This window comes from Pezoporus occidentalis, unplaced genomic scaffold (genome assembly GCF_034315485.1).
Source record: "Pezoporus occidentalis ecotype Australia unplaced genomic scaffold, CSIRO_AGI_Poc_V1 ctg122, whole genome shotgun sequence".
NCBI classification, from domain to species: domain Eukaryota; kingdom Metazoa; phylum Chordata; class Aves; order Psittaciformes; family Psittacidae; genus Pezoporus; species Pezoporus occidentalis.
Window position 1 is genome coordinate 1,824,578 of NW_026913016.1, and position 13,401 is coordinate 1,837,978.

Here is a 13,401-nt window from a genome sequence, read left to right on the forward strand (position 1 = left end):
AGACAGTAAGAGAGGTCATGCGTTCAGACTTGTGAGGGTGGCGAGACACTGGCACAGGTTGCCCAGAGAAGCTGTGGCTGCCCCATTCCTGGCAGTGTTCAAGGCCGGGTTGGACACAGTTGGAGGAACCTGGTCAAGTGGAAGGTGTTTGTGCCTGTGGCAAGGGGGTTGGGACCGGATGATCTTGAACTCCTTTCCAGCCCAAGCCATCCTAGGACTTTATAAACTTCATTTCACCATTCACACACCTTAAGTGCTCAGCAGTTAGGTTTAGTCCATCTTCCCTCCAGTATAATGGGTATAGCATATTCCACACTCCCACCCTGTCACTCCCAAGTGAGCTGTTCAGAGTCATCACACAATGACTTGAAAACTTGTAATAAGGTTACAAAACCCATACACTTAGCTTACATAGTGTACAAAAATTTCTACAATTAAATCACAGAAAAGCTGTACAGAAAACCACTGCACAGAGCATAACACCACACATAGAAAAACATTGTACTTCAGGAAAGAAAGTGCTTTCTGCATTTAGAAATCCATTTGTGGATCTTATGACTTCAAAATTACTATATTCTCATAACAGTTTAAGTGGAATGTACAATTAACCAAAAATGTTTAAGAGATACACACAATGCTACAAAAATACAAAGCTATACATCCCACTTTGCCATCCTCTGTAAATACAGAGGAACCATCCCATGACTGACATATTGCATGTTTCCTTGCCTGGACTTCACCAGCAGCATTTAAGAACCTTAATATATTGTTTCGTTAATGGTCCTGAAGTTTAAGATACTCATTTCAGGCAAAAGGTAATGCTTGAAGGCAGTTGTAGTTGATTTCTACATGGTGTTTACTTGCATGTATGTTGTACAGTTGTACTCAGTAGTTCTGGGTTTGGGTGTTATCTTAAAGAAGGAAAATGATCTTTATTGTGGATTTACCTTTGGAGGGGCCTGGTTCTTTTCCTGTGGCACCTATATAACACAGCCAGAACTGCTCAGTGTAAAACTTGTATCTCAGATGATACATAACACCCAGTATCCATTACAAATAGCTCTTCCCAACAACAGGAAAGGCATAGAAAGTTTCTCTGCAAGACATGCAGATAAGCATGGACTTGCTTGAACTTCATTCCTACTTGTGAATTTACATATGCATACATTGAAGAATCACGCTGAAAAAAAAATAAAAATCAAGAATATATGGGAGAACACTTGCAGCTATACAAACTGACAGTTGTGGCAACCATGCTTTCAAAGGAAACTGGATCATTTCCAGCAACTTATGCCAACATCTAAAGTCTTAGAACACAGGAAAGCTCTAAAACCAGAAGCAGATTTTTATCTTGCAGCAGGTATTTTACTGAACTGAAAGCCTGAAAAGGCATCTTCTAGTTACTTTGAAACTAGAAACTACCACAGTCAAATTGCATACCCTTATGGAAGGAGAAACTCAGCTCTGTGGTACTACCTATCTTTCTCTGCCTCTTAAAAACATTGTGCATCTAAGTCTCAACAGCATAAAGCTGTATTACAGACCTTCACATTCAAGTAAACTTACACAGCTGACAGACGGAATGCCACCATATTTGATTCTGTCTAGAAAACAGTGCACATCACCCACAGAGTCACATAAGCAAGCTGTTGTTACAGGAGCCAGTCAGCCTTGAAACCACTTCCAGGTTCTTGTCATTCACAACAGTCTTACAGTGACCTCTTCCTCTGGCCAGCATCTCCAACAACAGAGAGTAAATACTCAAGACAACTTACAAGTTGCTTTAAACTCAAACAGTACATTCACAGAATTCAGGATACAGTTCAGCATGTCAGTCTAATTTTTTCAGCTGTTCATATGTTAGAAAGAACTGGGACAGCTGATTAAGGAAAACTTTCGTATTCACATGTGGAAAATGCGTCACCTCACCACTACAGTACAGCTGCATCTGTGTGAAGCTTTGCTCCACTTTGTTGCCTCCTATGCAGTCCTGCTGGTTGGCCATTTTTGTTACACAGTACTAGACAAAGAAATGAAATTTGCTTTAAGGCTGGTGATGCCAATCACTTTCCCATACCTATTCCTCAGGATCTTAAACACAAGACTGAGGAGGCAGGAGAACACTGTGAAAGCTTTGAAAGAGTCTTTGCTCAGTTAACTTTGATGGGCTAAAGTAGGTTTGCTCATGGTAAAAACCACTACTACCAACTCACTTCCCAAGGCTCTGATCAGCTGGCTCTTGAAACTAACAAAATTGTGTGAGAAAGATAAACAAAACAGATTTCATGGCTAAGCACCATTTCCCCCAGTTCTGGAAGCAGCCCCCATTCCTAACTTATCTGGGCAATTTTATTTAAAGCTAGGCTCCAAACCACAGAAATGGACAAGTATGAAGTTGGAGGAACAGAAAAATGTTTTGCAAGATAACATTCCAATATTCATTCTACGTGTATCACAAATTCACTCTGACCAGCAGCAGCTGATGAAGAAAACTCTCAACTACCCAATTTTCCATTCATACAAAAGGAATATTTGTGCTGACATGACACTTTGCACACTGAGCAGTCTGTGAAACCATCAACACCTGCTGTTTTATTGCTAGCTTCATAGTTTTGCACACCTTTGAAAAGGATACAATGATATTCCAAGGACCAAGTCTTAACCAGTTTGGCCAAAACCCCTTATATAGAGCAAAAAAGCCTTCATTCTTCCATGTCTGGGGAAAGAAAAACAAAAACAAAAAACACCACACAGTAAGAACAATTCATTCTTATTAGTGAGAAACCTAGGCGGCATCTCTTAAACATATTGTGTGAGGAGACAAAAACATTTCACTATATAAAGCTAAAATTAGAGAAGCCCACATCACCATGGTAGGTTAAGATGCAGGTCATTAAGCACCCAACCTAGATTTGTCCAAATTACATTCCTGGACTTTTTTTACCCCTATAAAATCCCTTGCAGATGGGGTGTGTGTGTATATACATATACACACACACACACACACAATGTATATTTAGACCTGCAGCTCACATCTAGTACCCACTTGAAATTTTCCATTTTGCTTTATGAACTTCACAAAATTGCACTGAACAGTGCAACTTGTTCTGCAATAGAAACAGCACTGTCCAGCCACTCTTCTCCATGTAAAAGGCTGTCATGCTCCCACCTCATACCCAGTTTAGGTATTTAAACAACCCAAGCCAAAATAATATCAGACACTGATACTGGCTTTGGCTGTACTAGTCTCTCCAATATGCAGTAAGCAGAGAAAACAACCGACCCCCAGAAGATGTTCTTAAAGGACTGACCTATGAAGTCATTTCCTATCATTGTATTAAATGTTACATCTTGCAAAGTAAAGTAAGAGACAGTGCCCTATCCAAGCACCAAAAGGAATTGAGTGCCTGCAGTATATATTGCCATTCTGTCAAGACAGTAGATGTTTTTCACACCAGTGTGTTATTGGCAATGCAGTCCTTTTGAGGATTATGGCAAAAAGCACACCTAAGTTACTTGGAAGATTAGAACAATTTTGAGCTCTATACCAAAAATCATTGCTCAATGGCACCAGTTCCTACTAAAGTTGATAAATTAACTACTTACTTGTAATAAGCAGTCCAAAGTACCCTTGTAGTTTGAGTGTCCCCCATACTGTTGGCTCCTCTGATTCATCATGCGTGTTCTTACAACATCAATTGGGTTGGATGCAAGGGCTCCAGCTAACCCACAAGTAAAACTTGAGCTAGCAAAAGAAGGGTTTAATGAAATTTGATCTAGCACATTTAGAGATGCACAAGAAATACTGCATGTTTTCTGGGGAGGGGGAATAATGAGCACTTAATGATTTATTTAAAAATTACATTTGCTAATAAATTTGAAAAATTACTTTTCATTTACTATAAAGCATAATTTTGAAGATTTGCTACACAGCTCTTATATACAGTCTCTGGACACTTGAACAGATGTTTGTGCCTCAAAAGCAAATATTTGATTGGAACTTTCCTCTAACTTCAATTTGCACAGCTGAATGATTTGGACAACCCACAAAAAAAATATCCATATTCAAAAGGAAGTTAAATCCAAATTCTAAATAAAATTAAATACCATGCTATATGCTACTATTTTAGATGCTACTGCATTAAAAAGTATATATTTAAATATACTTCTGATGTATTTATATTTTAAACTTGTATCTTTAAATATATAGATGACAAATCAAAATACTGAACCCCCCCTAATGAGACCTAACCAACAATGAGCTATGCAAACAGTTTTGCAGACTTACAGGAAGTGAGTATATACGGTATCTCCCATAAATCCAGACATAATTATGTGCTTCTTGGTAAGGTCATACACTGGCAGTTCTACTCCTACAACAACAGCAGCTCTCTGTGCTGTCAATGATACTCCCTGGCAAAAGAAAGCATACAGGTGAAGTTTAAAATTAGCTTTGTGCGCCAGAAGCAAACACTAGCTTTTGTCATGGTTTAATCCAAGCCTGCAACTAAAGTGCTACACAGTTGCTCACTCACTTCTCTCGCCCTCTGTTGGGATGGGGAGGAGACTCAGAAAAAGGTAGAACGCATGGGTTGAGATGAGAACAGTTTAATAATTGAAGTAAAATGATTTAATAGAAATAAGAAAAAGAGGAATAAAACCCAAGACAGACAAGTGATGCACAATACAACTGCTCATCACCCACTGACCTGTGCCCAGCCCATCCCTGAGCAACAATCAGCCCCCCCTGGCCAACTCTTCCCAGTTTATATACTGAGCATGACATTCTATGCTATGTAATACCCCTTTGGATAGTTTGGGCCAGGTGATTCCATCTCTGCTCCCACCTGGCTTCTTGTACCCCTTCTTATTGGCAGAGCATAAGAGACTGAAAAGGCCTTGATCAGGGTAAGTGTTACCAGGTAACAACTCAAAAAAAAAAAAAGTGTTATCAGCATAATTCTCAGGCTAAAGCCAAAACACAGTACTGTACCAGCTGCTAGGAAGAAAACTATCCCAGCCAAAACCAGGACACTCTAGTAATACAAAGCAACACACCATGAATGTGTTAAGAACACTGTTAATACAAATAAGGCTAATTAGCACAAGTCTCAGATGTGTGTGTGCTCCAAAAGCCCACAAATTCAAATTGATAGATAGAACACTTAGAATCACAGACTGGATAGGGTTGGAAAGGACCTTAAGATCATCTAGTTCAAACCCCCCTGCCATGGGCAGGGACACCTCACAGTAGACCATGTCACCCAAGGCTCTGTCCAACCTGACCTTGAGCACTGCCAGGGAGGAAGCATTTACCATTTTGAGCAACCTGTTCCAGTGCCTCACCACCCTTACAGTAAAGAACTTCTTCCTAACATCTAACCTGAACTTCACCTGTTTAAGCTTGAACCCATTACCCATGGTCCTGTCACTACAGTCTCTGATGACGAGTCCCTGTCTAGCATCCACACTGCATGGCAATTTCAGTTCCTGTATGCTACCCCACCTCTGCTTATCATCCAAATTCTTAGATCAACATCAAGCTATGACCTCCACAACTGGATGATACTGTGTCCCTTAATGCTAACTGAAAAACTGACAGAATAAGGAATATGAACAGAAAAAATAGAGATCAAGAAACTTTGCAGAGAAAAGTACACCAAGAAAAACATTTCTATTTTCCAGCTGTTTCAGAACAATCGCACATTTTGGATCTTCAGTTGTTATACATTCACTGGCTGTAATTGGCATAAGAGACAACCTACAAGACTGAGTATAAGAATTCCTGAGCTAGACGGGATGATTATTAGTGCCTTCCCTTCTAAATATTGTTTAGTATGTTTTAGAAAAAGCAGAGCATACAGATTGAGGGGTGTCTTGCAAAGTGTTGCTATATTAGTCCTGTAGCCAGTCACCCTAATTTAAGCCTCCTTTTACCTCCCCTTTACTAAGTGGCTAATCTTTGAACACAAGATTGGCAGTAACCCTCTGTCAAAACACAGAGACACCAGCAATGCAGTTGTCCTAACAAACTACATCCATATTAGCTTCTCCATATTTTAATAGAGAATACTGTAGAAGTACATGAAATTCAGTTGAGCAAGAAACGTGCTCAAAATGTAGAATACAGTTCAACAAACTTGCCTTCCATAAGCCTTTAGTGCCTTCCTTTTGGTAGATCTGTATGAAGTTACCCATCATTCCTCCTTGAATCACACTACCTTGGGCTTGCATTCTGATCTGCAATTTATTTAAAAAAAATCAGAATATAAATATTTTTTCAAACTTGCAACAATAGCTTAATACAGTTTTATTGACATTTTAAGTTAACATTTTTAGTAAATTCAAGTTTTTTGAATAAAAATTAATAGCTGACATTACCATAACTATGATGCGATTTTTTTGACTTAACCATCCAAATGCAGCTGCTAATTTTGAACAAGTGCATGCTATAATTCTTAACTGCATTAAGTCACTTCTATTTCTGTTCTCGCACACTACTCCATTTAGATTAGACTGACAGATGGGTTCTGCAGGATGTCCTTTACAGCGTTCTCACAGGAATACGTTAAAATGGAAGGTTAAAAAGATTAAGGCTTCAGCTAGTGAAAACCACAGCATTCAACCCTGTGGATTTCTAAGAAGGTATTTGATAGTTACCATGTCAAGTTCCCAAGAACAAGTCTGGTGACAAGTAAGTTGGTACATGGACATAATTTTGGGAAATAACTAATTGTTCCCACACTTCAAATAGTTTTAATTTTTTCATTAAAGGCAGCCATGTAAGTCATATGCTACAGTTTTGTGAGTTAAATACCATCAATCCGTCTGAGCTCTACAACATCCTAGTATAACCATCTTGCCAAGAAGTATAGATGAAATATGCAGTGTGGCTTCCACACACAACATAGCATAAAAGTTAAGCCATATTATTCTCTCTCCACCCTGAGAAAATGTTATATGGATCCAACTACCCTCCCCAAGCCATCAGTTTCCTGGTGCATACTTCAAAATTATTAGTATGGACCAAAAGGAGGTTCCAAGAATTCAGGATGTTACTCATTTTTAAAAGTCAAGAGATGAGAATAAATAGGGTTACAGATCTTTTATTCATCAGGAGATTCTGCATTTCCTCAAGGAGAGGACAAAAAAGGTACAGATGAACTCTAGACACTTACCTTTAAGACATCTGTAGGGTTGGCAATAGATGATGAGATTACTCCCGAAAGAACACCACATAGAACATTTATCATCAGGGTTTCATCTATTCCATAAACAAAGAAGTTTAGCTGCAGATTTACAAAGCTTTAGCTGCATCAGGGCAGGATGATGCCACCCCTCCTTTAAGCAGAGCGAATACCAATTACAGAAGCCTTACAAACTATTCTGACAAATTTTCCTTGCTGGTTCACTTTAATTGGTATACGGAAAGTCATTCTCAGTAGACTTCTTCAAACTGTTACAGTAAAATACCAAGTGGAAACAACCAGCTTCAAGCAAATCAGTCCTCAATTAAATTGAAATAACCCACTCACCTTCTGGATGCTCAACAAATGTTCTTTTTAAGCTCTGGTAAGTGCCTATTTTTATAGTTCCATATGAAGCTTGCCTTAGCATCGCAGGTGCAATCCTGTAAAAAGAGGTAATGATAATATTTACGCTATAAATTGAAAAAGACTGATGAGCAAATACTTTCTAGAGCACAAAACTGAATAAAAGATAAATACCAGATTTAAATCTTTACCAGATTTAAATCAATGATTTAAACTCACTATAGACAAAAGATTTGGGGTTTGGGGTTCTTTTAACTAAAGCCTGCAAAAACATGAATGAACTATGGAAGGATTACTATTAGAGCATGCCTCAACTTGTAATCTATGAAATAGCTGGCAAGCCTGTCTGAAATGTGATCTGCAGATTACATCTTTCCCCACCATCTTGCATGCTTTAAAGATAAGCATGTCCATTTATACACAAATTTTAATTCAATTTTTCATGAGATGGAACAACCATAGCAGCATTGTATAGAACAATTTTATGCTTTGCTATTCCCTCGCCCCCCCCCCCAGTAGGTTTTGGGTTGTTTTTTTTTTGGGGGGGGGGGGGGTGTGTCAAGATGAAATACTATTGCAGAGTACAAACATTGAAGGAATCTAAGCTTGGACTTTCAACTTCCAGACTGAGGATAACCAAAAGCCTTGTAATTCTGAAGCCTAAGAATTTACATACTATGGGCTCATACTTATCAATAGACTGCTCATAAACCATTAGTGCAAGTCAGTTTTACCCAGAGTATAAGGCTTTCAATCCTTCTTCTCTGCTTATTCTGACTAGTGCATGCATCATTCCACGGTAGCGGATCTCTTTATATTTGGCATCATTAACTTGACCTTGAACCTGGAGACGTGTTTTTGTCAGATCAATGGGAAAAGTACCTTACAGGAAAAAAAAAAAAACAAAACAGAAAATTGAGTACTTACCTAACCAAACACAAAGAACATGATGTAAAACCTTTATTATATACCAAAATACGTAAGAACACTCCCATAGGAAAAAAGTCTCTTACCAAGACTTTCTTTTAAGCAAGTGCTTCATTTTATGTCACTTTGTTTCTTCTAGAAGCTTGTCAGAGGCCCTACCTCCTATGTTTGTTTCACATTCATTATATTTTTAGGAAATACGATGTTGTCTAGTTGTAAATAGCCACGCTGAATAGACTCTGCAATCACAATCAAGTACAGAGTTTGGATGTGTGTTCTACCAACATCTTTGAAGAACATTTAATTGAAGGCAAAGAAATAAATTCTATAGGCTAGCTATAGAGATTCCAGCCTGGAATCTAAAAAAGCAATAGCAGCAGCACCCGTTTCTGTCATTGCTTTCCTGTAGCCTGCTGCTATGTCAGGTTCACACTCTCCATGTTCCCTCATGAAAGGGGCTTAGAAGCCTATTCCTCTAAAGCTTATCTTTAGGAAAGAGACAACCTCAACATTCCATACTCACCTAAACATTAACAGGAGTCAGGATTAACTACATCTTTTCTAATGAGGTTTACCAGACAAGCAAGGCTTTTTAGGAATTGCTCGTCTTTCTCTTGGCATCATTGGCCCCATTCAAACAAGTCAAGTAAGAGACACTTCAAACTCAAGTCTGAACATTATTCATAAAAGAACACAAAAAAGGAAAATAAAATAGTATTTTTAAGTGTACTTTTATACAACACAGACTTTATTAGACAAATTTTATGTGTAAGCTCACCACATGTCAGGCTATGTTCTGCTACTATGAAAAAATAGATTTCCTTTATTTTCATGTACATGCAATTCAGATAAGACTTTAAAAGGATGTTGGTATTTTAGGTTTGTCTTTAGAGTAGACACCAAGAAAAAAAAAATGCACTGTCTCACCATATCAATTATTCTATGATGCTCACTAACTGAGTTTAGATGTTCAAATCTCATCAGCCACTCACAGCCAAGAAAAGGGAGTTTCAACTGCAACACAGCTACCCAGAAAAGCTAAGAGCTTAACTTGGCTACTCTAGCAACACAAAAGCTGGGTATACTTACGACCATCCAGGAACAGATCAAACACCAAATAATAGAACGCAAAGGCAAAGTTTGTGTATAAACAAGACACAACGGATGGGAGTTTACAGACAGAAATGTTCTGACACTAATGAAGTCCTGAGCAGCTCCTTAGTCAGTATTAAGGAAAAAGCCTCCTATGCTTTAGGCCACCATATGCTACTGATAACATGGAACCAAGCTTGTTTTTTAAAAGAGACTGAGTAGTGGAAGTTCTCTAAATAGTTAAGAGAAAAGCTTACCACATTCTGCAGTGATTGATGCTAATCCTCCATAGATAAAGGGCTTCCAGTTTAGTGCTGACATTGTTGATTATTCTTTCTGCAAAATAAGACAGTGCTTCTATAAGTACATCTGTTATATAAATATATAAGCCAACAATTAATAAAGTTTTGTGTCTTGTCCATTTAAGATGAACCTTCCAAGCACACCAAGGATAAAAGCATTTACTACCTTTTATAATCTAAGGTCAGTAACACTATACAAAGGCATCTGGGCACAAATCAATGTCTCTACTATGTATTTGGGCCACCACTATCCTCACCATGAAAGGTTAAAGTAGTTAGTCTCCCAGACATGATCTTATGGAGCACTGCAGTGAATAACCTCCAACAGCTCTTACCAAACTGAATTAGGTGGACCAAGTTCAACAATCAAATGAAATTTTACAAGTCATTACCAAACTTCTATTCCTTTCTTTCTGGTTAACATTAACATGAACTGAGCTCCTACAGTTGGTCAGAAAATAAGGGTGTACACAACACTTTGCTTCCCTTAAGGCCTATTTCAGCTACCAGTGTTCACAATGTTAATTCCTGTGAACATTACGCTATTTTCATGTAGTCAGGTGCATAAGGCCTTTTACAGTAAATAAAGGCTGCTCTAACTTGGAAGTTGATTAAGTGAATTTGACACAGTGACACAAATCGTAATTAACTCTGGCACAGCCTTTTAAAGATGCTGAAATAATCCCATTACCTTAGAAAAGAGGCAAGAACTGCAAAACCAGACTAGTGCAGCCAATACAAAATTGCCCTTCCCAAAATAAAGTAGGCCTCTCCACAGCTTACTTTTTCCCCTTCTTATAATGTAAATACTTCCCATTCCCCATTTTCTAGAATATCCTCCTCTACACATTGGATTCTACAGTTATCTGCTGCCAATTAATAAAAAACCCATCACAGCTCAAAGCACAATTTCAAATACTCGACCACCAAGCACACACAAAACCATCTTACTCCTCAGGCTGCAGCCAAGATCACCACTGATGTAAAAATAATTAAAAAAAAAAAATAAAGAGGAAAAGGCAAGTAAGGACACCCACTACATTGCCAAGAAGAGCACAGTACAAAGATCAGGAGCCACAGGCTTAGACTATGCCAGCTTTGCAACGCAAAAGCAGCGGAGCCGCACGGGTATGACACTGTGCCAGAGGGAGGCCACTTCCACCTCCAAGTTCCTTGTATTCCTGTCCTGCCATGATTAATGGCAGATCATTTAATTAACAGAGACAGAGGCAAGCTCATTTTCCCCACTATCAGCCATGCATGTGATCTTGAGAAACTTGTCAAAATTTAAAATACAATTACCTTCCTCCCTCAACACATTAACAAATTTTCATCTACCACAAACACTAACAATCCTAAAATTAAGATACATATCTGCATCTTTACTTCACTCTGCTGGGCAATGAAAGCTACTAGTAATTCTGGGGCACTGACATGATGCAGAAGCATACAAACATCACCAAATAAAGTTCCCCATTTGTATACAGAACTACTAATGCTGGCTGAACTTTCAATACATGTGTAGGACACCCTAATGCAGAATTTTTACAGCATATTGTTCCTTTAATGCATCCCAAGGTGAGGGCCTTACATAGCACTGTCAAGGTTTGTACCTCTGAAAGGCTTGAAGCAGAGTGGCAGAGTTTATTTAAATATATATACATAATCTCAGAAAATTTACACCAGCAAACAATTCTGCCCTTTCACCTCAGCTGTTTCATTTTCATAGAACAACAGACTAGTTAGGGCTGGAAAGGACCTTAAGATCATGTAGTTCCAACCCCCTGACATAGGCTCACACTAGACCATGTCACCTAAGGTCCTGTCCAACCTGGCCTTGAACACTGCCAGGGAGGAAGCATTTACCGCTTATTTGGGCAACCCATTCCAGTGCTTCACCACCCTCATAGTAAAGAATCTTTTCCTCCTTATTTTCTGAATTCCCGTTTTGCTTTTTACTCAGAACTTCTTTCCTACTCTGATAAAGGTATCTCCTTTGAAGAATTCCATATCAGATAACTGGCAAACTACTTAAAAGTTAACCCTCATTAGAATGAGGAACTGGCAAACTACTTAAAAGTTAACCCTCATTAGAATGAGGTCTTCAGGTCTTATTAAAACAAGGTCTTATTAAAAAACTGTCATCAGTAAGATGACAGAAGTGATACTCTCCCTAAGGGACACTGGGTTAAATTAATACAGAGAATCATCCACACACTGCAAAAGTTAGAAGCAAGTTTGATCACTTTTAACTGGCAATGTAACTGAAATAAAATCAAGAGCCAAAGTTCCACAGAAGAATGAATCAATTAGGACAAATACTTAGGTATCTCCCTGTTAGGAAACAGACTTTAAAAGAAATATGTCTAATTCTTTATTTGTTAAACATATTGCTAGCATACTAGCCACAGTATACTCCAGTTTACAGTAATTTTAGCTATTTAAAATTAATTTGACTGTTACAAAAGGCTTACACTAATGAACTATTAGTCCTAAAAGGTTATTACCTGCAATATAAACATGCACATATAAGACAGTTATCCAAGGAATACTTTTTAACTGCATGGATTATCCTGCAGCCACACACCTCAGTTCTTATTCAAGCAGTGAAGTATGATCAGGAAGAAAAAGGCTAGGGTTAAAGCTAGCAGCCCTCGTGGCAAGTCCTTGCAAAATAGCGGCTGTTTTACAAGTAGGGAAGCCAGTGAAATCCCTTCCCAACTAAATGGATGCACTGCAGCAGTGCCTCCCTGAGCAGCACCGCCAGCCTACGCTTAAACAGCTAGAGCAGTGACCCAAAGATACCTGTGAAGGAGCGAAGGGAGGAGGGAATAGCCACTGCACCGACCAAACAACCTTTAACGAACGACCACCTACGAAACGAAGCACAGCTTCATCAGGAGGGGAAAACAAGGGAAAAAAAGGAAGCGGCATGTAACTGCTCGGGGATGGAAGGCCCTGGAGGGTGCCGAGCAAAGCTCAGCAAACCTTCGTCCTCCTTCACAGGTAGCGCTCGGTGAAGCTCACAAATACATACCTGCACCCGGCCGGGAGATGACCCTCACCAGCACCCGCGACCTGAGGAGACAGCAGCTGCCTCCGCCGCACTCACCGCCAGAGCCTCCCCTCCCCTCCCCGTGTTTCGGTATGCCGACAGCCACCACCCCGCGCTGCCGGTTATAAGGCGCTGCTCTGCTCCCGTCAGGAGGGGTGGTGGCTGGGGAGCGCGGGGCACGGCCCGGCCCCGCCTAGCTCCCCCGTTTGGGCGGGCTTGCCTGAGGCAACAACCCGGTGAAGGCCGGAGAGCTGTGTGCGTGGAAGGGGTGGATTTAAAGGGCCCGCGGAGGGGAATTGATTTGAGGGTGCTGTCGAGCCTGTAATAAACCAGGGAGGTGAGAGGAGGTAGGAGTTGATCCCCCGTCTTTCCCGTCAGGAGCCTCCCTTCCCTGCTGGCTTTTCGAGACTTGTGGCTGTCCGGGACAGTGTGGTATTTTCCACTAGTAATGCCACCCGGGCGACTGTGCTAC

At 39.7% G+C, this 13,401-nt stretch overlaps 1 protein-coding gene across 2 annotated transcripts; it reads right to left on the reverse strand.

The window, feature by feature from the left end:
- Window positions 1–356: 356 nt before the first annotated feature.
- On the reverse strand, window positions 357–12,953 carry SLC25A30 (solute carrier family 25 member 30). 2 transcript variants are annotated; one of them, XM_062607380.1, is made up of 10 exons: window positions 12,912–12,953; window positions 9,830–9,908; window positions 8,288–8,435; window positions 7,536–7,630; window positions 7,179–7,264; window positions 6,145–6,240; window positions 4,289–4,413; window positions 3,607–3,745; window positions 2,636–2,716; window positions 357–1,870 (listed from the first exon to the last, which is right to left on the reverse strand). In XM_062607380.1, exons 2-10 carry the CDS (start codon window positions 9,891–9,893, stop codon window positions 1,832–1,834), a joined length of 873 nt encoding a protein of 290 aa, XP_062463364.1. In that variant the 5' UTR covers window positions 9,894–9,908; window positions 12,912–12,953; the 3' UTR covers window positions 357–1,831. The 2 variants fall into 2 exon arrangements, with proteins under 2 accessions (XP_062463364.1, XP_062463365.1); XM_062607381.1 differs by having other exon boundaries at window positions 4,289–4,409; window positions 6,141–6,240.
- Window positions 12,954–13,401: the final 448 nt, after the last annotated feature.

What these genes read in the sequence shown, in the direction of transcription:
- SLC25A30 (XM_062607380.1), bottom strand. Translation starts at nt 9,893, where the DNA reads ATGTCAGCACTAAACTGGAAGCCCTTTATCTATGGAGGATTAGCATCA. An exon ending in ATTTGTTGAGCATCCAGAAG is followed by an intron (nt 7,265 to 7,535) that starts GTGAGTGGGTTA and finishes TTTATGGAATAG; the next exon opens with ATGAAACCCTGATGATAAAT. An exon ending in GCACTAAAGGCTTATGGAAG is followed by an intron (nt 4,414 to 6,144) that starts GCAAGTTTGTTG and finishes TTCTTTTGCCAG; the next exon opens with GGAGTATCATTGACAGCACA.